Genomic DNA, 24,184 nt, shown 5'->3' on the forward strand with positions numbered 1-24,184 from the left:
GAGTCTAACAGCTAAGTTAAGTTAACGCCTCAGTGCCTCGCCAAAAATAGCACAAAATGACCTTCAGAGTTTACTGCAGTGCCGTTTGATTGTATACTGTGTAACTATATTATGTCCACTAAACACAATCAGAGTGTACAAGGTTAACTTCCACTAGGCGCTCATCACGCAATCACTAAAACATAAACTGTACTTCCTATGGCTCTCCATAAGGACCTCCTCCCACCCAGTGAGAGAACACACACACACAAGAAAAAAAGAAAAAAAAAAACAGGATTGAAATGGAAACTGTAAAACAGAGATATGAAGTCCCAACATATCCCGTCATACGCATTTTCTATTCCACAGGTTGGTGTATAAATGACTTGTGTGGCGTTTGTTTGACGTGACACTCCCCTTGGTCGATGGGAGGCCGACGTCACCCTGCCAGCGGAGGAGTGGATGGCCTGTGCAATAAAAATACATGAAGAGAATTGAGGAAAAGGAGAAGATTGGCCGGGGGGAAAGCAACAACACGGCTGTTATTCCTTTCTTCGCGTTCCGCTCGTGAACCGTGGACTTGAGCTCCCTTCTGAGGCGCACTGGGATGTTTTTTCGCCTCTCTATCAAGAGCTCGGGCAGAAATGCTGTGTTATGTGCGGCTTTCTTGGCTTTTTGAGCGCACCGAGAGAGATAACTGTACTGTATCCCAGCCTAGCGGATTGGAGTGAAAGTCCGCCATATTCTGCCTTACCACGCCCGGGAGTCGAGCCATTGGAAAATAAACGGACAGCCTTATTCATGCGTTTTTCTTGTTACCCTCATCCGCAGACGGTAACCTGAACGCGAGGGATTTCGTTTAATGAAAAATATCAACATTGACGACTTTGAAGAGAGGGTGGCCCGGCTCGGATGACAATGCTTAACGAGATCACACTGAGCAGTACAGAGGATGTGTCTTAAAAGGATCTGTTGATCATATTGAGACGGGAAAGCAGATTACACCAATTAAGATTGCACAGATATCCCACCGAAACCGCTTTGGACTGTTGTTTTGAAGCTGTCGGGAGGCCCCAGAAAAGCGAAGCGAAGCAGGGGGAGGGGGTGGGGGGGTCAATAATTTCTCAAATATCTAATTTTCCTTTCCACCACAATCTGTGCGCTGTTGGGACTCATTATAAGGGCGTCCACGCGTTATTTCACCACCAGTAGGCCTGTATGAGGACGTTATTTGGCATTCACAGGCCTGTTTTTTTTTTTTTCTTCTTTCTTTCTTTTCCTTTCTTTCCTTCTGCCCCTGAAATCTGGATGAATCACTAAGAGGGGAAAGGAGTGCGAGTTTTACAAAAGGAGAGAGAATGACCCTGGAATCCATAATGGCGTGTTGCCTCAGCGAGGAGGCGAAAGAAGCCAGGCGGATCAACGACGAGATCGAAAGGCAGCTCCGCCGGGATAAGAGGGACGCACGCCGGGAGCTGAAACTGTTGCTTCTCGGTAAGCTCGACGGGGAGAGCAATGCCAAGCCCGCATTCCTCTCTCACTAAAAATGCCTTTGTCGGCTGTAGGGAGTGGGGGTTAATGGGGTTTCCCCACCTGAGTGAAGTTTGGGTGGTGGGGTAGAACTATCTCGGTGTTATGAGTCGAGTGCACAGATTGGCAGGTCAGCAGAGGGAGGAGATGCTGCCCAGTAAGGCCTGCATGGCTTCCACTATATAAAAAAAACCACCTGATTTGAATAACTGTGACTGGCTAGTGTCGAGGAAACGAATGGGCGCTAGCTCTCCATTGACTTCTCCATGCTCTTTACAGGGTTGACAACAACCTGTGCAGCCTGATCTTAAGGGGCCCATTCAGGCGGTGTGCTTATAAGAGTGCGGCTGGGCCAAAGTCTGCGCTTTATTGGACACAATCAAGACAGTTTTGCAGCTTAACACATAACCCTGGCAATCATTATATCCCAGATATCGATGTAGAGTGAAAGCTTGGCCACTTGCTGTCCTATAATATGTATAAACCTATGTGTGATGGTATGCTCCTGCATATTATATTGTGGAATATTAAATTTCCAGACTAACAGCAGTATTCGGTGCAATACAGTAAGTAATGTATCATGGTTTTAATAGTAAAATTCTAAATTGTTATTTAAATTCTTTAAAAAAAAAAACCTAAATAATGACATTGGTAACTGTCTTTGCAGTGTTTGGTTGTAAATGGGGGAGAAGGGGGCAGATCCTGTTAAGCAGCATTAGTCATACTGAAGAAATGTGAGGAAAACAAGTCATCTACTTACCATCCCGGTTTTAATTAGATTTTCAACAAAAAGCCCATTAGATGTGATGACTGTGGTCCTGGTGAGTGGTGCCAGAAACCTCGCTTCCTGATCTGCTGCTCTCCTCACTTAGTTCCTTAGAAAATGCAAGAAGGCAATGGTCTAAAGTACATTTAGGGCCTTAGATCGCAACATTGCCTCCCAAGTGATGCTTAAGAGGGACTGAATGAGAGAAGTTTACACCTTTGGCTGCTGGTTAAAACAAAACAATGACATGAATCCTTCTTAAATGGATTTGAAGGAGCTCACTGCCACCACCCTTGTTAAATAACTGTGCTGCTGTTGCCCCTTAATCTCTCATAATACACCACAAGTTCATTGTGCAAAATCATAAGCAGTCAGTGACCTTAAACAACAAAGTGTGTACTGTTTGAGGGCAGCTGTTTCTTTAATCTTTAGTCAGTAATGTGTGAAAATTTGTCAGCCCAAAGTGAAAGGGTAGGCTGTTGTATTTCAGAGGGATTTACTTTACTTTAAAAAGATATAAAGTGAAATGGAGCATGATTATATAGAGACAGGAAAACAAGAAACAGCAGCACAGATTTTAGACGGTAGTATAGACTTTTTTCTGCTGTGTGGCTTTTTCCGGAGTTGTAAGAAACATCTAAGGTTTGAGCATGGAGAGGCCGATTAGAGTATGAATAGGAAATGCGTTATGCTCAAGGCTAACCTAGGACAATAGACCTTATTAATCCTTGTAGAAAGTAGCGGCATTCATAAATACAATAGGCAGGCATATGCTTGAGCATCTAAAGCAATACTGGATAAATGAACCATTTTATTTTTGGACCTGATTCAGTATATCAGCTCATATGCAGGGCTCTCAGTTCACAATGATTATCTACTTATTTATTTTTGTGTGTGTGTGTGTGTGTGTGTGTGTGTGTGTGTGTGTGTGTTAATGCACACAAATACCACTTCTATTACAAGTGGTCAAGTGAAACAGAGGAAGATGTGCATATGTGAAGATGTGTGCTCTATATGACTGTGTCACCACAGATGCTCTATGAACTATTATACAGTGACAGGATACTGGTATTCAGTTTTTCAAGCTTGCTAATTGCTTAATTTCCCCAATGAATTTGACCACTAAACTCTCCAAGTCAAGTTCACTAGTTTTCAGGATGACCATCAGTGGGCTTTTCAGAAATCATTTTGGCTTTTAAAACATCACTTATAATCTTTCAAAACCACTAATTGCTTTGTGTCTACTGGGATTGTGTATGTTGAAACACAGGCTACACAGCAAATGAGAAGATTGCAAGTTTTTAATCCATTCCTCAAGTATCTCATGTCCATTAAGAGCTAACTGGATAATGGGAATGTTCTGAAATTAACACTCATTTAACCTTATTGGATGACTGAGAATACATTACCAGCAACAGTGTAGATGAGTTGATTCAGTGGGAGGAGGGCTTGATATGTTTCTCTTAAAAGCTGTCAAGTAGGGCTGGGCGATATGACCCAAAATTCATATCTCGATATTTTTTACCTGGACGGCGATATAAGATATATATCTCGATATTTTTTTTAAAGCCATAAAGTAAGAACAAAAAGAGAGTTCTTAGTCAAAGCTGTGTCCAAGATGTCACACAGGCACTTTTATTAACATAGAGCATAGATGTACATAAAATTTACTCAAAAAATTATTAAATAATAATGCTCCATAAATAAAAGAAAACAATGTTGTTTTTGTGCGTAACAAAAAGCTCACAATTGTGCAGTCAAAATGTAAACTAAAAGACGCTGAGCATAGTAACAAAGACAGATTTCACAGCTGCTCTGTTCCCAACTTCTACTGTGTGACTGACAGCATTGAGTTTGAAATCCTCTTCGTAACCACGTCTCTTAACAGGTGCCATTTATGGTCCTTATATATACACAGTAGGGTAATGTTACGTTGAAGCACAGTACGTATCACTCCGCGAGGCTCCTCGGTAGCCGTAATGTTCTGACATTCCACCAAGCGGTGCAGCAGCGTAGCTTACCAAAGTCGTACTAAAACATTTTTTGACAGATTGCTGAGCGCCGTGTACCACATAAAATCGGTTCGCGGCCATCAAGCACAACCAGAATTCATACATAAGGCGCGCTGTAAACTTTTGAGAAAATGAAAGGATTTTAGGCTGTGCAGCGCCTCTGGGCTGCATGGCGTTAGCGTGGTTAGCTCGTTAGCGTGGTTAGCTAGCTAACACGTTGACGGCGTCCAGCCCCACGCACGGGGCGATGCGCAGTAACTCGTTAACGGAGATTTGCCGTGTCCATCTTGTCGCTGCAGGTGAAGCGATGGGGGAGGAGGGGGAGGCAGAGTAACGTTGCGTAAAGACAACAGTGGACGAAAGAGAGGCAAACTTGCGGCTCCACAAGTATAGTTATAACGTAACATAGACTATATCGATATAAAGGATATTGTCACATCTTATATCTCGTATAAGATGTTTTAAAAAAATATATCGATATTTTTAAAAAACTCGATATATCGCCCAGCTCTACTGTCAAGTATAGATGTTGTTTAATGATAGGTCAAATACTGGAGAAACCGATGGATTCTCTCATATAAGTGACTAATAAAGACTCTCTAGTTAACAAAACATTATTCTTCATAAAGCTGAAAAAAAAGAAGAGCCAGGTAAATTTAGCAAAAAACCCCAAAACAGTCTATTGTGCCTGAATATTTCATCCATACATCTATCTATCCATATCCAGACCCTCTCTCCCTCCAACCACTTCCTTCAGCTCAGCCTGGGGGACAGAGATATAATCTCTTTGTCCCCCAGGCTGAGCTGCTCTGAAACCTCTCGGTAGTACGTGCCTGAAACACCATACTTAGGAAGCGCCGAGGAGGTAATTTAGTCAGATGCCCGAACCTCCTCAATTGGCTCCTTGTGGTGTGGAGGAGTAGCAGCTCTACTACTGAACCTGTTCTGAATGACTGAGCTCCACATCTTCATCTAAGGAGAGCCCAGCTACTCTTTGGAGAAACCTAGTTTCTTCTGCTACCATCTCATCTACAGTCTCATTCTTTAGCTCATGACCGTAGGAGAGGGTAGAGACATAAATCAGAAGTTTTGCTTTCAAACTCAGCTCTCTCTTCACCACTACAGACTGTCACGGCATCCACATCGCTGCAGACATGACCCCAATCCGCATTTTAGTTTCCCCAATCAACTCTCGCCTAACCCTAACCCTAACCCTAACCCGCCTCACTAGTGAACAAAATCCTGAGATACTTAAACTCATCCACTTTCCAGCAATTTGTCCCTGATTCAGAGTTGTCATTCTTTTCTGGTTGAGAACCATTGCATCGGACTTGGAAATGCTAATTCTCATTCCTGCTGCTTCTCAAGATCTCATCTTGAAGCCACTGAAGCAGAAACTATCCATCATTTGACTATGCCTAGAAATTAGGCATGTCTATAAAAGTTACAGTTAGTTTTAAAAGTTAGAGTTATTGGCAAAGTCCAGCAGTCAACCGGGATGGAGTCCAGTTTATTAGCTGGTATTATACATCGAGCTCCTTCTGCCGTTGTACAGGGACCTTTTTTAATATTAAAAAAAGTCTACACTGGATATTGTGCTTTATTTTAAACTTGAATTTCCTACACTATCATTGTTGAACTGATATGCCCGTGACCAAAACGTTTCCTGAAGTAGTTGGGGCAAAAAGCTTTAGAGTTTGAGTGCCTATAGTTTAAGAAAAGTGCATACTTACTACACCTCTTTTTAGAAGCACTGCATTTTATCGGAGTTTCTCACATGACATCGTGTGCACATCACTCAAGATTTGTCCACAATGTATGATGCCAGGAAAGAATGCGTATTCTCCAACTAGTTGGTAGTGGTTCATTGAGGTAGCTGACTCTCAGTAAGTGAAACTGGTTTCTAAGAAAGTGCTGCTCCAAAAACCTCCTAGTGATTGCTTTGGTTACTAGCAGATTTACATGACTGAGAGTTTGCAGACAAACGTGAAAAACTACAGGCAATTACTCGCCATGCAGTACTAAAACTTAAATAAGTGTGATGCAAACCGGAAAGGGTGGAGGTTCACCCTCAGAGTAAAAGATGTGTCTTTACACTGCAACTGGTATTTTTCAAAATCTACAGTTTTTACTTTGAAATGGTTTCCATTTATGGCTTCTGTTGCACTTTTCACAGTTTCTCTAAAGGTTGGAGAGTAGCTGGAGAGTATTTTTAGACAGGTCTGCCTTTTTATGCAAACTACAGGTAACCGCAGCAGTATGCTACCAATCAAAGTAATCATGTTTTTGCCAACTGGTTGGGGAGTACATGACCCATCTGTCATGTACTCCCTGTCATGTAAAAGGTGGGTCCTATGAAAAAATGAGGGTCACTGTCCATTTCTAGATTCTAGGCCTGTAAGAGTGGGCCTTTTACAATCATTTAATCAGTGATTGCTATCAACCTCATGCAGCCACTTTAAGCCACCTGATGAGTTCTCATTTTTTATCTTAATAACTATTGGTTGCCATGGACCAGTCTCTAAGCCTGTGTGACTAGGACCTTATTCACTTTAGCCTATATAGTCATCACGATTGTCATACAGCCAATATGGCTTACTAGTTAATGTCATGTGGTTAGTGGTCTTGGCTGTGTATACCTCAATAGTCAAACCTGGATTTAGTTTTGACTATTGCTAAAAATGTTTTGTTGAGGTCAGAGGAGAATGACCAGACTGTTTCAAACTGTTAAGAAGACAACAGAAACTTAAATAACCTCTCGGTACAACCAAGGTGTGCAGATGACAATCGTTGAATGGTCTACAACAGCAGAAGACCACACCAGGTGTCACTCCTGTCAGCAAAGAACAGGAAAGCCTATGATTCACATAGACTCACCAAAACTGGTTAACAGAATATTGGAAAAACATTGCCCTTGTCGGAGTGTTTTTCTGTTGCAACAGTCAGCTGTCAGTTAGAATTTGACTTTAACATGAACCTATGGATCCATCCTGCCTTGTATCAGAATGGTAGTGTAATGGTCTGGGTGATATTTTCTTGGCATTGAACATGACAATGAACTCACTGTATTCAAACAGTTTCTGTATCCCAATCCAATAGAACACCTTTTGGATGTGGTGGAAAAGGAGATTGAGATCATGGATATGCAGCTGACAAATCTCAGGTCAATAAGGACCAAAATCTCTGAGGAATGTTTCCATCACCTTGTTCATTCTATGTCAGGATGAATTAAGGCAGTTCTGAAGGCAAAAGGGGTCCAACCCAGTACTAGCAAGAGGCAAGTGAGTCTATATGCAGTAAAGACTTTAGCATCGTTTTATGGAAGGGGGCAAGATTAGTGCCACGCATTTAGTGTCTGATCCAGTATGAAATATGATCACAGTCTACTCTTCCGTTCTATTATTGCTTTTAAATAATGGCCAGTTGGCCTTTGAACTGCTGGATGTATCATGTCATCTTTTTTCTTTTTTTTTAGCTTTGTACTCTTATTAGATATTTTAGGAAATTGTCTTAATTGTCACATAAACTCTTGAATTATGGCAGGAACAAAAACCTGTTTTGTGTTACATTGCTGGTTTAAGTTTAATTTAGTTTAATTTGTAGATTAATAATAGATACTACTAATAATAGACAATTCTTGTTTTATCATTGAGGTCTGAAGCATCTGTTGACTCTGAAATGGGTTAAACATGACTAATTATTGGGCTTGTCTACATTTGCTAAATTAATTTAAAATTGCTCAATTACAAAAATGGCACGACCCAGCTCCAATCCTTACGGGACCATTGAACCTAGTTTTTGGTGCTTGTCCTCCTTCACACACTTTCACATGCATGCCGAAAATTAATTTGTAGACAAGTGGGATGGACTCAAAACACAAGATGCCTTTACAACTTGGGTTATAGATTTACCTCAACAAACACAAAAGATATATTCTAGAATCTCCATTTTGAACAACCAAATAATTTTGAAAATCATTGCATCAGTGCTGGTGTGACTGGGTGAATGAGGCAATTTGCGTAAAGCGCTTTGAGTGCTCAGAGTAGAAAAGCTCTCTGTAAGAAATAGTCCATTTACCATGTTGTGTCATGGCTATGACTGAACAAAGTCCAGCCCTACTTATAGCGCACATGGTTGTTATTGTTAGGAATGCCTAAAGGTGTCTTATGTTTTGATTAACGTATCAATCAGTGTTTACGTCATTTTTATTCATTTCAATGTCATTGATTAGCTTCCAGATTTTATGATAGTTGGGTCCACTTTTGGACAATTTTTCAAAATTTTGCCTCCAAAATTTATTTTTAAGTCAACGTGGATGTGATTGAAGGGCAACATTTCTACTTGAGAACAAGCGACTGACTTGGCCATTGAAGAATATCCCATTTCTTTGCCTTGAGAAACTTTTGGGTTGCTTTTGCAGTATGTTTTGGGTTATTTTCCATTTGCACTGTGCCCGATCAGTATTGCACCATCTGATTGAATCAGAGGAGATAGTATAGCCCTGCACACTTCACATTTCATCCTGTTGCTTCTATCAGGAGTCTGTTGACTCGGTCACAAGTATTTATTGATAATTAAAGTCTATTCAGTGAGACAAAGACTTCAGTGAGACTGATTGTTCTTGAGTTAGTTAGAAGTTGTATTGTAATCAAGGAAAAAAATTAAGTCATGCACTTTATTTGTTTTCTGTGGTCTTTCGGGTTTCTTGGTGTATCTGAGCTTGTCAGTGGACTCACTCATTTTAAGCATGTACCGGGATTGTCAACCTCTTATTGAGAATTACAGTAATTAGGTACCAAATGCAAGTTAAGCACTTGGAACCAACTCCAGATCTTTTATACGCTTTTTGACTTAAAAGTATTCGTAATGCAAAAGTGCTGAAGAAATTGAGAATATGGTTTAATAAGGCACCTTGATACAGCCCAGTAGTTCTACTGAATTCACCTTTCTATGGAGTGTTTTGGCTCTTTTCAGTACCTGCCATTAACACCAAATTGATCCGACTCCTATAGGAGTGATTTTCTTTAGAACCGTTAAAATATAAATATATCTGTTTATTGTTCAAGAGTTTTAAATTCTCTTAATAAAGTAAGGTTTATTTTATGTACTTCCCTGTCATCCAGTTAAGATTGTTAAACACAGTGAAATCCCTGGACTGCAGTGGTAGTCCTACTTACAGCAGTGGTCAGTTATGCACATGTATAACTGACCTTAGTCAGTCATAAGGAACTAAATAATCACTTATCGTTTTCTGAAAGTATTTACTCTCTTGCATTTAGTGTTCATGTATATTTTGAATACAAGATGCTGTTAAAATTAGGGAGCTTCTGTTATTTGGTTAGTAAAATAAATTAAATGTAAGAACTCCTATCAAAGTAACTGAGAGGGAGAAGATTGAAATCCAAGTCTGTCACTCTTGTAACTATACAACAGCTGAATAGTTTTCGCTTTCAAATTTAGGACCAAAGAGCGTCTGAGTTTTGTTAAACTCTCATTAGTAGCAAGGCTGAAAATCAAGGTCCAATAATCTATGCCGATGAGGAACAAATCGAAAGTATTTGTAAAAGTGAAACTGGCACTCAGCCTTCGTGTCTTAACTCTACTTAAGGTGCTGCTAAGAACTTGGAAGTGAATGACTTTCGAGTCAGTTTAAAATGAGGTACATTCTTAAAATGTCTGCGCACTGCAGACAGTAATGGAGTTTGGCGAGTCTTGAAAGCACAAAGTTCAAGACGTCATTTGGCCAGTGAACAGGAGAACTTTTAATTATCCTTTTGATACACTTAAACCAAATAATAAGCACATCTTAAGTGTGAGTCCTGAGTATCTTCAAGTCAGGTTTTAAATGTCCAGAGTATTTAATAATTAAAGGGAAAGGAAGACTGAGCAGCTTGTTTTTTTTCCCTTTGGTCTTATTGTGCTTTTGCTTCTGAGTCAGACAACTTTCATAGAACCTGCGACATGGCAGATGTAATGCTGATCCATAGACACCATTACACACTTGGGTTAATCTGGGGTTGCTTCATCGATTGGAAACTTGACTCAGCAGCCACTAATGGCCAGAAGACAATCATACAGAGCATATTTGCTGTCTCCCTATCTTTTTCAGTGCCTGTTATACTCATTGGTATAATGGAAAAGATCCATTAAGACAGAGATGCGGTCAAGCGATTATGATTTCTTTTCGAGTAATTGTGTACAAATTTATGAAATAATTTGTATAAAAATATAGTATTCTTGTAGGAGAGTACCTCACTTTTTTTCTGTGACAACCAGGATGATGTCATCGGCATCCATCCATTTTGCTACCACTCATATGGATCCAGCTAGGTGTGCTAGGCAAAGCTGCCAAGACCTCACTACTCTCCACCACTTTCTTTGGGGGCTTTCCCATGCAGGCAGGCCGGGCAGGGTCTCCACCCAAAGCATCTTACCAAGGAGGTACTGAGAGTGTATACTAGACCAAGCCTGATGATTGGGATCCTCACCCAGAGCAACCACTCTACCACCTCAGACTCTGAGGTGCTAATTCTGTCACCCACTTCACTGGTGTTAGGAAAAAATGTTTTGAATGTATTATTTCTTAAAATTAGTTAAAGAATTACTACCCATTATTTAGGTTATTGTAATTGTTAGCTCCCACTCATTAACTGGAACAACAAGGTAAATAACACTATGCTGTTTGGACAGCAAATACAAATCCAAGTCTAAATCATAAAGCACAGGCTTGTATGAGTTTTGCCTTTCACCCAATTACAGCTTTGATGGGCTTCAGCCCCCAGTTGTGACCCTGACCTGGATAAGCAGTTGAGAAAATGTATAAATGGACAGATGTGGTTTTCTTTGCTTTGTTTAGTGGAAAAGAAACCATATGCATTGTGGTATTCATCAAATTAAGTTGAATATGCATAGAAAAACAATGTATTCTAATACCTTTCCTCAAAGCTACATTTATTAATTTGGAGAATGATTGCTACCTGCCTGCAAGCTTCTATTGGACTACACTAGAAAGCCTGCTTTGGCTTCACTTTTGTTACAAAGAAGTGCAGCATATTCAGACTTCTATAAGAGAGATGCTCAGTTAATATGCACTGCAGCACACATGCAAAACATACATGTGCACTTCTTTCTCTTGAAGTAATCCAAGAGGTACTAGTTAAGACTGTTCCACTGGTCTGCTAAGATTCTCAATGAACGAAAGGGAAATCACACCCCCAGTTCTTTACACCCAAATAGTTCCTGTCACCGCTGAGAGGACAGAGATGTTGTTCTTGGTCTGTCACCAGACTAAGCAAATGGGCTGGGAGGAAGAGTAACACATAATATAGCACATAATATCATATGTGTGAGTGCATGAGTGGATGCGTTCATATGTGTATGTCCGTGTGCATGTACTGTTCATCTGTGTGTATAAATGTTTATTCCAAGACAGGATGTTGTTGCAAAAAGCCACGATTCATCTTAGGATAGGAAATATCCCTATACACATATTTATGTTTGTAATTCTGCAAGAATCCCTTTCATTCACCATAGTTACTTTAATCAGCTTTTCATCATTAACAATGGACCCAATTACTGGGTAGTGTAAAAGGGGTTGCTAATAGCTTTGTACCCATAAGAAAATCATGGGTGGATACTGAACATGGACATTTGGCTTGATTATTAAGCAGTTTATAAACTACATAGTAAAAAGGTTTTACCATCTGATTGTGTCCATATCAAAGTAGAGCAAAGGAAGCAGGTTATCTCTTACTGTCTGCTATACTGGGAAAGAGGTAATTTCAGACAGTATCCGACTTGATTCCTCCAGCACTGTCTGCAAGTTTGAGGACTGAGGACTCCTTGATATGCAACACGAGTATGGATATTGTCTTCAACCAGCAGTTTGTGTTGCTCCATGTCAGGCTGTCTCTGTTACAACTTTATAAAGTAATCCTGCCTGTTTGCTTGTTCAATCCTCCTCCGTGATGTGAAATATAATAATGCAGCTTGAGTAAAAAAGGCTGTTAGACAGCGGCGCTTCGGCATTTTTTAAAAAGTTTTTATTTTTTACTGTGGGTGGATTGCTGTGGGGTACAAGTAATTATGGAATGTGAATGGAAGAGTGTAGTTTAAAAAACTAATTTAATGCCAACATCACAAGTTTGTTTTTGTCATTTTCAATGAAAACAAACGCTACACTGCAGAAGTCTATATGGATTTTCTTTCTTTTCTTCTCTTGAAATGCTCTGACAGCCAAGTAAGGATCTTGCAGGGTCCCTTTTTTTTGCTTTGGTTTATAGCAGCTAATTATAATCTGCACTTGGATTTCAGATTTGCCCCTTTAAATGGGGCAAATGCAGTGCAATCAAATTAATTTTATATCCATACAGCTATGACAATCTCATGGTAAGGACATTGTACAATCTATGTTCTGTATTTAGACCACTGGCTGTGCAAGAAGTCTCCCCTGCAAGGTTTTAATGCATTTTCTCTAGTTAACAGTAGTGGATTAATTTTTAACAGTGAAAATAGTCTGAATGTCCATTTAAGAAGCATGACTGCCGACACAGGAGACGATACGCGTCGTCTGGTTAAATGACACTTTGCACAAACCTACTGTATAAATAAACTCTGTGTTCCCTTTCCCTTTGTACTTTCTCAGGCACTGGGGAAAGTGGGAAGAGCACATTTATCAAACAGATGAGGATTATCCACGGAGCCGGTTACTCTGACGAGGACAAAAGGGGCTTCACCAAGCTGGTCTATCAGAACATCTTCACGTCCATGCAGGCCATGATCCGAGCCATGGAGACGCTCAAGATCCCCTACAAGTATGAGCACAACAAGGTAAATGGATTCTTTCACTCCAGCTTTTCACGTTCTCCAACTTAAATGGCAGTTGATGGTGTCAAATAATTAGAGAAAGAGAGAGAGAGAGACTCTACGATGTGTTACACTGTGCTTTAGTATTTTTAGAGGGCCGTCTATCTTATTTGTAACAGCCATCCATAATCATTTCCTGTCCTTTTATAGACTTCCTGTGTCCTTAAAACACTCAAGTACTCATCACGCCCTTTTGAGTATTTGTGTTTGCGTATTTCCTTGAAATCCACGCATGCATATATGCACACCATCCCTGCTTCTACACTACTACTATACCCCACACTACTCGCTCAAATTTCACCTTGCTCTCTGTACTTAACACTTCAGCAGAGCCTCTTTGTTGTAGAGGAGTTACCCTGGTGTTCACAGCTTTGGGAACTGGTACAGGGAGTTTTTGCTCAAAGTTTCTTCCATGTGAAAGTGACAAATTAAAGGAAATGATGCTTAGGAGTCCACACCTTGGCACAGCTACTGTGGTCTTCATTTTCTCTGTGTCAGACTACAGTCCAGGCTGATGTTTAATGAAAGCCTTTTTTAGAGATGTTGTGTTTGTTATGTCAATGATAATCTCAGGTGTTTTATTCATAATGCACAAAACCAAATGTGCATTTTAATGTGACAGCATTTTTGGTCTGTCCCATTTTATCAGCGTTGTCATTTCCCTAAAATACATGTGCAAGTAGCCCACTGGATCCCATTCTTTCCATTAGAGGGGTGCAAAGTTGTTCCAATGCATTCTTTTTGGGAACCGCTTTAAGCGTTGCATAATTAATACTGATCTGGACAGCTTAGAACTTTTGACTGATTGCACAGTTCCATCATTTATTTGTATTTTAAAGTGAGATGTGTTCACCCAGGTAAGAGGGTTCCACTACGTGTTGTTCAATTATGTTGGCGGTTTTCAAATAGCACGGAAATCTTCGAAAGTTTGAATAACAACGCTATTCTACAGACATTAAATTCGTAGTGCAAAACAACACATCTTTTCCCCAGGCATGCAGACTGTAACAAACGAGGAGCCCAGCCACTGCTGTCGACCAAGCGCGCATTATATGACAATCAGTGCAACCTGCGAGATTTAAAATGACATCGCAGCCGTGCATGTTTATGCAGATGTGGTGCACGGCTGTTTTCGCTTCCCGTCTCGTGTGTGCATTTTCATGAGGAATGAAACTGATTGTGGTATATCAGTTATGCATTTTCACCATTATTTTGCCCACTTTAAACACTACAATTCAGAATATGCTGAATAAATATAATGCTTTTATGATCTATTTTTATGAAACAAAATGCAGGTGGGTTTCTGCTTCAAAATTTCTTCCCAAGCTTTTGGTTCATTGTACAGTTCTCATTCCAGTTTACTGCCATGTCTTGCACACTGCACATCTGCCATCTAATTTATAGTAACAGTCAATTTGAGGTTGATGTAAAAGTCTTTTAGGACCTGTACTAAAGGGTAGAACTGACTGTCTAATGAAATCAGAGCTATGTGCACAATGGAACCGTGTAACCTGTCATAATTTGTACTCAACATCCCTCTACTCTCATATACATACGGGTAAAATGGGAAGTATTTTATCCTTGACAAAAGAATTGACTGACATCACAAGGGAAGTGAAAATGAAACCCATCCGTTGTGTTTAGTGTCTTTCTGGGCTTTTATAGTAAATGTCACTCTCACAGTCTTTCAGGCCCACCCATTTAAATAGGCCTCAATCTTCAGACCCCAGTCTTCACATGTCCGATGTATGCACGTCTCAGTCATGTACTGTAACTCTGTCTCCGACTAGGTGATCCACACTAAAAACAGAAACTGTGTTTGTGCTGGACTTCAAGGCTTGTAGTGGCAGGTTAAGAAAAAGGTCATGCTGTGTCTGCATGTAGACAGTCACTGATTTGTAAAGGTTCAGCACGAGTGGTTAATCTGCTGGTAAAAGGACTTGTTCTGTGGCTTTATTTATGTTTTCAATCTGCCAGTTCTACAGTCAATCACACAATCTCTGTAAGCAAGGACACTATTTTCTGGTTGTGTCAAAGTACTGTTTACCATTATCTTCACGAGTATCACGTGCAGTTTATTGACAGGCATTCTTGTGTGTCTGCTACTGCACACACTTTTTTTTTTTCTTTCACAATCATAAATTCAGTCTAACTTCAGTTAGAATGCAATGCACTGACTCATATCTGTGTCATCACAAAAGATTTACTCAGCCATATTAGATTTAGGAACTTGTTGAATGGTTTTATCCAAATAAATATGACAACTGCAAAGTTAAAAGTAAATCTATTCTTTACATCACTGGTGGGGCTAAAGCCACTGTAGACAATATAATTGATGAACATATGTCCCATTTTGAAGCCTCTGGATGACCTTCTTTTGTAGTCTCCATTTGGTTTAGAAACTGAATTTTAAGGAGTGAGTCTGAAACTGACTGATTGTCAGTCATGAGTTGTTAGCCAGTGAGTGTATCCCAGAAAATCCTTATTTCCAAAACACAATATGACCAAAATTTACAAAATGGACAAATATTTTGATTTAATATGACCTGAAATAAATGATTGTAAACAGGAAAAGTGCTTACAGAGTTCGAGTCGAGAGCTGTTCTTTATGAGACCAGAAAAGTATTTGCAATCACACGCCTCGCCCCCTTGTGGCCATCGAGAAAAATGCAGTTTTAAGGCACTACTGCTTTAATTGAGCTCCCTTGTTTAAAGGACGTCTAACCCCACTTCTTTTAAGGAGGTTTTTGTCCATATTACATATGGAAAAACAATACAATTTAAATTTAGAAAGATGGATCCCTCCCATGTACCTAAGAGTGGTTTGTTCTGTTATTTTTACCCTGTTTACAGTTAGTAAAGTAAAAAAGGAAACGTGAGGCACTGATATTTACATTTACCACACAGTAAAATTAAACATATTTAATATCTTCTATTACAAACATTTATTAGCACATTGTATCACCATCTTGGGTGGGATCTGGCAACCTTCAATGTGCATCAAGTCCTAACTCACGTTGATGGAGGCAGAAGGTCTGTTCATCTTAAAATCTGAATAGTTTTTAAGTTTTTTGTTTCTGTATTTCACTTATGATTGAATCTGAAAAGTCAATGCCTCCCCAACTCACACTCATGGAAGCACCCATGCATGACATACACAATGCAAACATTATGTATCCGTCCTAATCATCAGGAGTAGCTGTGCTGCACTGTTGCTCAACACTTCAACATTCAGTCACGTGTTGATCTCTTGCCATGGGACACAGCAGAGTTTTAGTGGGAATCTGGGCCGACAAAACTTTCCCCTTAATAGGCCCAGTGGGATTTGTGCTTCAGATATTAGGTCCATGCTGAGCCCTGGGGTGCTAAGAAATTTCTGCATATAGAATAAGTGAGTGAGAGCAGAAAATACACCAGTGATAATTAGGACTGTGTAACCTGTGCAGTGATTAATTTGTGTGTGTGGTGTGTGGTGTGTGTGAGAGATACTGAATGCTTGATAAAGTTTTGATAAGTTAGGTTTCTGTTTTCCACCAGGCTCACGCCAACATAGTGAGAGAGGTAGATGTAGAGAAGATCAACAAGCTTGAGAATCCCTACGTCGATGCAATCAAGAGCTTATGGAACGACCCGGGCATCCAGGAGTGTTACGATCGAAGGCGGGAATACCAGCTCTCGGACTCTACTAAATAGTGAGTACAGCCGACAGCCGTTTAGGAAACAGGCGTCAAACTGTTCAACAGATTTCTAAAAGATCTCAGGAAAGAGATTTCTAGTGTCTGTGAGGTGCTGGATTGTTTTTACTGTCTGCCTCCTCAGTTACCTGAACGCACTGGATCGGATCGCTGAGCCAGTCTACCTTCCCACCCAGCAGGATGTGTTGAGGGTTCGAGTTCCAACCACAGGCATTATTGAATACCCATTTGACCTGCAGAGTGTCATATTCAGGTGAGATCGGCTTGTTATTTAAAAAGTGAAAATGCAGTGCTGTGTCATTATGTATAACAAAAGTTCACTGAAATGGTGTTGTATGACTTTGTTAGCTCCATCAAGTTATTAAGATATTCTATCAGCTGACCTCAGGAAAAGGAAATGAAAGTAAACAAAGTGTTTTCGAGATAGGCTGTCAATGCAGTGAGAATACATGAGTGCACTCACTCTGTGAGAGTTTGAAGACTCTCAAGTAACCTGTGGACTCTACTGCCTTTAGAAAGAGGTGCACATCATCTGATGGTTATACTTACAAGTAAGACTGGGGATTAATATTTTATATGCAAGGAGTTTGATAAGCTTATAAAATATTTAAAAAGAATATTGTGCTTTGTTAATGCAGGTATTAAACTATACTTGATACGTAATGGACTCGCAGGTTCGCCTTTAAAGTTTATCAGATGTTTTCCTGATTATTTTATGTTAATAATCTGATTGAAATCCACTGAGTATCTGATTCAGAAGTGGTCAATAGCATCATCACATTTGATTTGTCTTGGGCCTTCCCTTTATTAAACAATCCACATCAAGGGGATTAAATCAAAAGGACAACCACACAGACACTTCCTGTGCTTACAGTGACGTTGTTCTCTCTCCTGCCATGGCAGGATGGTGGATGTCGGAGGTCAGAGGTCAGAGAGGAGGAAGTGGATCCACTGCTTTGAGAACGTCACGTCAATCATGTTCCTGGTAGCCCTCAGCGAGTACGACCAAGTTTTGGTGGAGTCGGATAATGAGGTGATTTGTCCTTTTATTTTATTTTTTTAGAAAGACCAAGAGAAATTTTACCAAACTACCGAGAGATTAAATGGTTTAAAGGATGCTCTTATAAATTCCCATTTGAAAATCCTTATTTCATGTGACATAGGAGATTAGTTGTTTGTAAAGATAAAAGCATTCCCTATTTAAAACAATGGAAATCAGGTTCTCGGACTGCTCGGTGGTGCTCCAGCTCTTTTTCCCTTGTAAATGATCAGCCAGCTGTTTTGAATGCCGCCTAAGGCCATGTCTCTTTCTTAAGAGGAATCGATGTGTCAGGGTTTTTTTAAGTGTATTAATGAGCAGGTGTGCGTTCATATGTGTGTTGTCTTTTGCGGTTTTGGTTTTTTTCTCGCGCCCATCTGTTTTCCTCCTTTTTTGTTTTTGTTTTTTTCAAGCCTGCATATTGTGAAAGTAAAAGACTGACCAGCTTCACGACCTTTATAATCCAATAGCATTAGATAGTTTATATTATATAATATAAAATAAGGCATTCTGCTTTGTGCTTTTGATAAACAGCAGCACTGAGAGGTGTAAGACTTGCTATGAGAAGGGTTGCTTGAAATCAAGCGCGAGGGAGAAATTAAAAACATGATTGCCCTACTCTCTCATCTTTACTGCTCTCCCTCTGGTGCCGTGAAACGGTTATTAAAATCTGCACTTAATCAGGTTGAAGGACTGGTTTTTAATTAAGAGACTAACTATCTCTCTGTTTTCTTTCTTTATTTCTGTCCTTCTGCCCCCTCCCCTTCACATATACTCTGTGTAGAACCGGATGGAGGAGAGTAAAGCTCTGTTTAGGACAATAATCACATACCCCTGGTTCCAAAACTCCTCAGTCATTCTGTTCCTCAACAAGAAGGACCTGTTGGAGGAGAAGATTATGTACTCTCATCTGGTTGACTACTTCCCAGAGTATGATGGTGAGTGTTGAATGATTTAAGAGTGCTCGTACCAAAACACTGTCAGAGCTTATGTGAAGCCCCAAAATCAAGACTGTCGAGGTGTTTTTGAGTAAAGACGTCATGTTTTGTTTAACTCTTAAACATGTTCACAGATCACCTGCTGTGCCATTATTTTTGTTAGGCTTCAGTCACGCAGCAACTTCCAGTCAGGATGGAAAGATGTGAAGTCCCCGACTGGATAGTGAGAAGTGGCGGAGGTAGCTAGGTGAAATAAATCACCAAGGGGCCCTGTTGATTGCGTCGGTTAATAACAGATGTTCGTAGCTGCCCGTAGATGTAGAAACACTTGCAGAGCGGTCGTAAAACTTGGAAAACTTGGTTGCCTCATCACTGCAACCAACTTGCTTTCAGACTTTTACTTTGAAGGCAAACAGTCTTGATTTCCTGTCTGAGCTGTGCTCATAGTTTCAGTATCACTCAGCAAGTAAATGCCAAGCTTTTGCAGATAAGTCGGCGTCTTCTATGGAAACTACGGACGGCCGTGGAAACCTGCAAAGCAATCACAAGGTTTTCGGTATAACAGCTACCTATACCAGCTAGCTTTGTAAATGGGGATTTTTAACAGATTACAACGTCTTGGATCAAATATAAGAATTCAAGCAGTGCAGAGAGTTGATGGAAAAATGTCTTCAGCGTGACAGTTTGTTTACATTAGTCATACATAATTTGACAGCATTACAGCAAACAGTGTACTACGCTACCACACTGTGCACCATGGACTAATTGTATCTGTATTTTACTGTTGTGGGGACATGATAAAAGTACATAAAGAAAGTGTTACAGCATTCAAAGCTCATAGCTTTGGTATTTTAAAGTGTACAGCTTTAGAAAGAAAATAAAATAATGTTAGACTGAAGCTTAACTGGTTGCCCCATGATATTCTCTTTCTTATGTATATCTGTTAGTTTTGGGTGAGCCAAATAATTAAGCCACAGAAGAGAGGTGTTGACTATAAGTGAAGCATTTTGTGCAAACATTTCTTCTGGGAAAATGTAACAGTATTTGCTTTGAATTTTGGCCTTTGTAGTTTTTTGCACCAGAAACGTACTTATAAGATCAGTAATTTGCGCTCCTGCCATTGACTCAGCATCACTCACATACATGTTGAGCTTTAAAAAAACAAAGTGTACCAATTAACATATAATGTGAAATGTGCACAGGTAGAGATTTGAGGGCACGTCGCTATACTGCAGTGAGTAAAGTTTTCTAAGTACTACCTGAAGCTTCACAATGTTTTTAGCTTGAGCTCTAGGGCAAATAAAAATCTTGGGCTGGCAGACCTGAGATACAGTGGTGGTGCATAAATTGGATTGATCCGACAAGTATGGCAGGGAAAAACCATGAAAAAAAAAACATGGAGGATCTCCACACTGATATTATGAATGATAAACAAGCCGTAGTAATTTATAGCTGTGCATATATACTGATCCACGATATTCCCCCATGCAGGTCCGCAGAGGGATGCCCAAGCAGGGCGAGAGTTTATCCTCAAGATGTTTGTGGACCTGAATCCAGACAGCGACAAGATCATCTACTCTCACTTCACCTGTGCCACTGACACAGAGAACATCCGTTTCGTCTTTGCAGCCGTCAAAGACACCATCCTGCAGCTCAACCTAAAGGAGTACAACCTGGTGTAGAGCAGGGCAGAGCAGGGTGTTCCGACTGCGGGCCCTCAGCACACACTGACTGACGCAATCTGTGAAAAGATAGATCATATATACACACACACATTAAAAAAAAAAAAATCTAATGGTTGCATAATACTAATTTATTTGCTGTCTGCTGATCTCTTGACTCCTCGAGGGGTGAGCAAAGTAAATGTTATCTTGCTATTTAAGAAGTGATGAAAAAGCGGGGACAGGATATTCATGAGGGTTGGGTGGAAGGTGCTCAAATGAGAAGTGTGTTTCTGTCCCTCCTTTCTTTTTATAAAAAAAGAAGAAGAAAAAAAAGTTTGAATTCCTTTTTTTAGCCTTCTTCCTTACCTGTCGTTTCATTCTGAAGCTTCATCACGGGCGTTTACCTGTTTGCCCAGCAGGGAGTGATGAGTTAGATGGCTTCAGTTTTTAATTTATTTTTTTTAATCTGATAGACTGATTGGCAAGTCTTTTGATGAGTAGGCAGAATTTGTGATCTCTTTTAAAATGATTTAAAATTCATTTGATATATGCGAGTGGCTTAGATCTTTATTAATCTTACTTTGCATTGGCTTTTGGTGCCATTCAGTGAGTCGAGCATGTGTTTGGAGGGAACAACCCAAGTCGTGTGTCAAGTGACGGTCGTGTCATGGTTTTCAGCTGTCAATAGAACCGTTCAGTTCAGAAATGTGAGTGAAAAAGACTTTGAAAATTAAAAAAAAAAGAAGGAAAAAAAGGTTTGAGCAACAAAGTGGGGAAGCACACAGGGACTTCTGCTTTGTGATGTAAAGATGAACCATGGCAGCGGTCACTTTACACAAACTGAAGGGAGCCGAGGAGGTAATAATTTATCAGACGATATGTTTAAATGATTATGTTCAACTGTGCCACATTAACGCTTTTTATTATGGTAACATGTATATTTATTGCCAAATGCCAAAAAAAAGAGTGAATGAGTGAGAGGGACAGAGGCCCAGACTCCACAGCTGTTCACTGAAATGAAAAGTGTTGCAGACAGGAAAGAGCAGGGCTAACAAACACTCACTGACTCTACCGACCCGACGTATCGACCCTGGAGGTTTTCTTTTCTTTTTAAAATACATTTTATTTCATATTTTTTTGAAGTGTTCAACACAGTCTGCGGTATTCTTCCCCACCCCCGACACACCGACCCAGCATCGACTGACCTGAGCTACAGTGAGCTCGTGGGCTCTGAAAGACGGGGCAGCTACACCCATTACACCAGTTGAACTGCCTAAAATTATCCAATCACAACCTTGCGCCGTGGGCTGCAGGCCCCTCCCTCCAAGCCCGCGCCAGCCTGCAGACTTATCGAGTCGCCTTTTAGCTGTATCTTTGTAATTGTCCAATCACAGCCTGGCTGTCTTGACTGTTGTAGTTGAATAGCAGTGGAGAGTAAATCTGGCTAGTTCCTGTGTGAAAGGTAGTGTCGACGTTCAGTTGTACCAAAGTGAGCCCTTCTTGTTTCTAATTGGCATTTCTGATCTGCAATCCTTCATTCCCCGACTTACTTTGAATATTTTTTTATTTCTTTTGTAACACTTCCCTAGATCATAAGCCTGTAATTAACATTTATTGAGGCATAGTGCAATTATGAATGCTATAATCATTGTACATACATCTCTCTCTATATATATATATTGCAGCATCTTTGTTGGCTTTTTAATCATTACTTTTCTGTTGTTTTTATTTGTTTTGTTTGTTTGTTTTTTGGCAGATTGAATGTGCGGTATTGAAAATATGTATCTATGTAATTGTATTGTATGTCTAATGGCTAATTCGTTTTTGGAAGGAAAAAAAAGTTATTTACATGTTTGTTTTGATTGTTTGGGTTTTTTTTAGGTTTTTTTTGTAAGAGGAGAATGTAAATTTTGTGTTATGGCAGTTTGATTTCTCAGTGACGAAACATCGTTCGGCTTCAGAACTGCAAAAAGAGGAATATTATTATCCGAGAACAGATCAATTGGTGTGCCAGTACTAGCCGTTTTGTTAAATTGATTTTTATATGGGAAAAAACACACAAAAATCCCCAACTACAAACTGAATCTAATCTACAGGGCTAATTGTAATAGTTTAGTTCTTAACTGGCTTCAGGAACAGAGCGCTCGTCACATATGTGTAATGACGTCTTCTCTCACCCATGTCGTTTACGTTTCGTTTCTTTTCACCGCTTTTCAACCAGTATTGATTAACAAGCCTTGCACTTCCTGCACACTTCTCATCTCCACTTCCACTTCCACCACCACCAAAACCAACCTGCCTCCATTTGTAGCCAAACTGTTTTGTAGTGCAGGAGCGGGAGGTGCAGGCAGGCTGTCGCTTCGTGTCTGATTTTTGATAAGAAAAAAAAAACTGTGTTACGAAGTTGTAATTATCTTTTTGTTTATGTTAATCGATGGGAATGCCAACATGTTGTTGTTGTTTTTCCCCTATTCTCCCAGATACTGTTAAAAACTCAGTATTGAGTCCGTGTACACAAAAGTGCAAGAAATGACTTAACCAATTGGCCTGATTAGCAAGGTGCTTTGTTTCATTTTTACTTGTATTATTATTTTTTTTACTTCATTTCCACCTTTGATTGCCACAGTTTCACCAGAATGTACAGTATTATTTTAGACTTTATTTATGAAACGACAGCATAAGAGAAAAATACAGTTCATGTGTACATATTGCCTTACTGAATAAGCTGTGCCTCTGACGTCCCATGCGAGGCACCTGTGTTTTTTCGAGAAGTGAAGCTAGTGCAGCCGATATTGTCCCGTTGTGCAGCTGGAGGATTGTTCGGGGGGGTTTTTTTTGGCTCGGTGGTCTTTTCCACCGTCACTCTGTGCTGAAAAGAAACAGCTTTGAAGTGTAGCTCTCATGTAGCTAATGTCACATAAATACATGATATTTTAAGCACATTGTGACTGAGTTGTAATCAGAACACGCTTTCTGTTGATTTCATGATGTTGTCACATCAGATTCTTGTCTTAAAACCCACAGCAGGGTGCGTCTTAAAGCACCGAGCTGCCAGATTAAAGCAGCATTTGCTCCTACGCATCAGGATGTGTAGAATGTGCTTGAAAAGGTGTCACAATCTGGACTCAACCCACCGGCGGCCACCTGCTGGGTGTTGTCTTTTTTTTTTTTTTCTTTCACATTTGGCTGTGTTTTGGCGTGTGCCAGCCACTCTGGCAAGTTACCAGCCCTCGTTTGGAGGTCCTGTTGTTTTCAGGTATTTCAGCTGGCTGGTGAAATTCCATACATGGATGGTTGAGTTTGGCAGGTGACAAGTTAATTTTCAGTCCAGTCCTCGGTGTACTTGAATTCAGTGAAGATCTTACAGTAACTACTTATCAACAGCCAGGCCTAACAGGACTGATATTTGGGGCCAGTTTGTGTCAGATGTTGCCAGGGATGAATGTTTTGAAGCTGAACTAAGATTTCAGCTTCATCAGTGCTAATGATCTTCAATTATAGATTTGCAGTGATATCTGATTTTGTTTCCCTCCTGTCAAAAGGTGGCTGTTCACACAAACCCTGCTACTTAAAGGGACAATCCTTGCTTCAAAAATAAACTAAAATAAATAAAAATAAACCACATTTTGCTTTCAGCATACAGAACAGCAACTGCACGCTTATGTGAGCCTTAAAAAAGGATCTCGGATCAGCTGA

At 40.1% G+C, this 24,184-nt stretch overlaps 1 protein-coding gene across 1 annotated transcript; it reads left to right on the forward strand.

Moving 5' to 3' along the window:
- Positions 1 to 380: 380 nt before the first annotated feature.
- LOC146506721 (guanine nucleotide-binding protein G(q) subunit alpha) lies at positions 381 to 24,107 on the forward strand. Its single transcript, XM_085179442.1, has 7 exons — positions 381 to 1,473; positions 12,932 to 13,116; positions 16,690 to 16,844; positions 16,972 to 17,100; positions 17,751 to 17,880; positions 18,671 to 18,824; positions 20,316 to 24,107. The coding sequence occupies exons 1-7, from the start codon at positions 1,338 to 1,340 to the stop codon at positions 20,504 to 20,506; spliced, it is 1,080 nt and encodes a 359-aa protein (XP_085035568.1). The 5' UTR covers positions 381 to 1,337; the 3' UTR covers positions 20,507 to 24,107.
- The last annotated feature ends 77 nt before the right edge of the window (positions 24,108 to 24,184 follow it).

The sequence above is a fragment of the Neolamprologus multifasciatus genome, chromosome 12 (genome assembly GCF_963576455.1).
Source record: "Neolamprologus multifasciatus chromosome 12, fNeoMul1.2, whole genome shotgun sequence".
NCBI classification, from domain to species: domain Eukaryota; kingdom Metazoa; phylum Chordata; class Actinopteri; order Cichliformes; family Cichlidae; genus Neolamprologus; species Neolamprologus multifasciatus.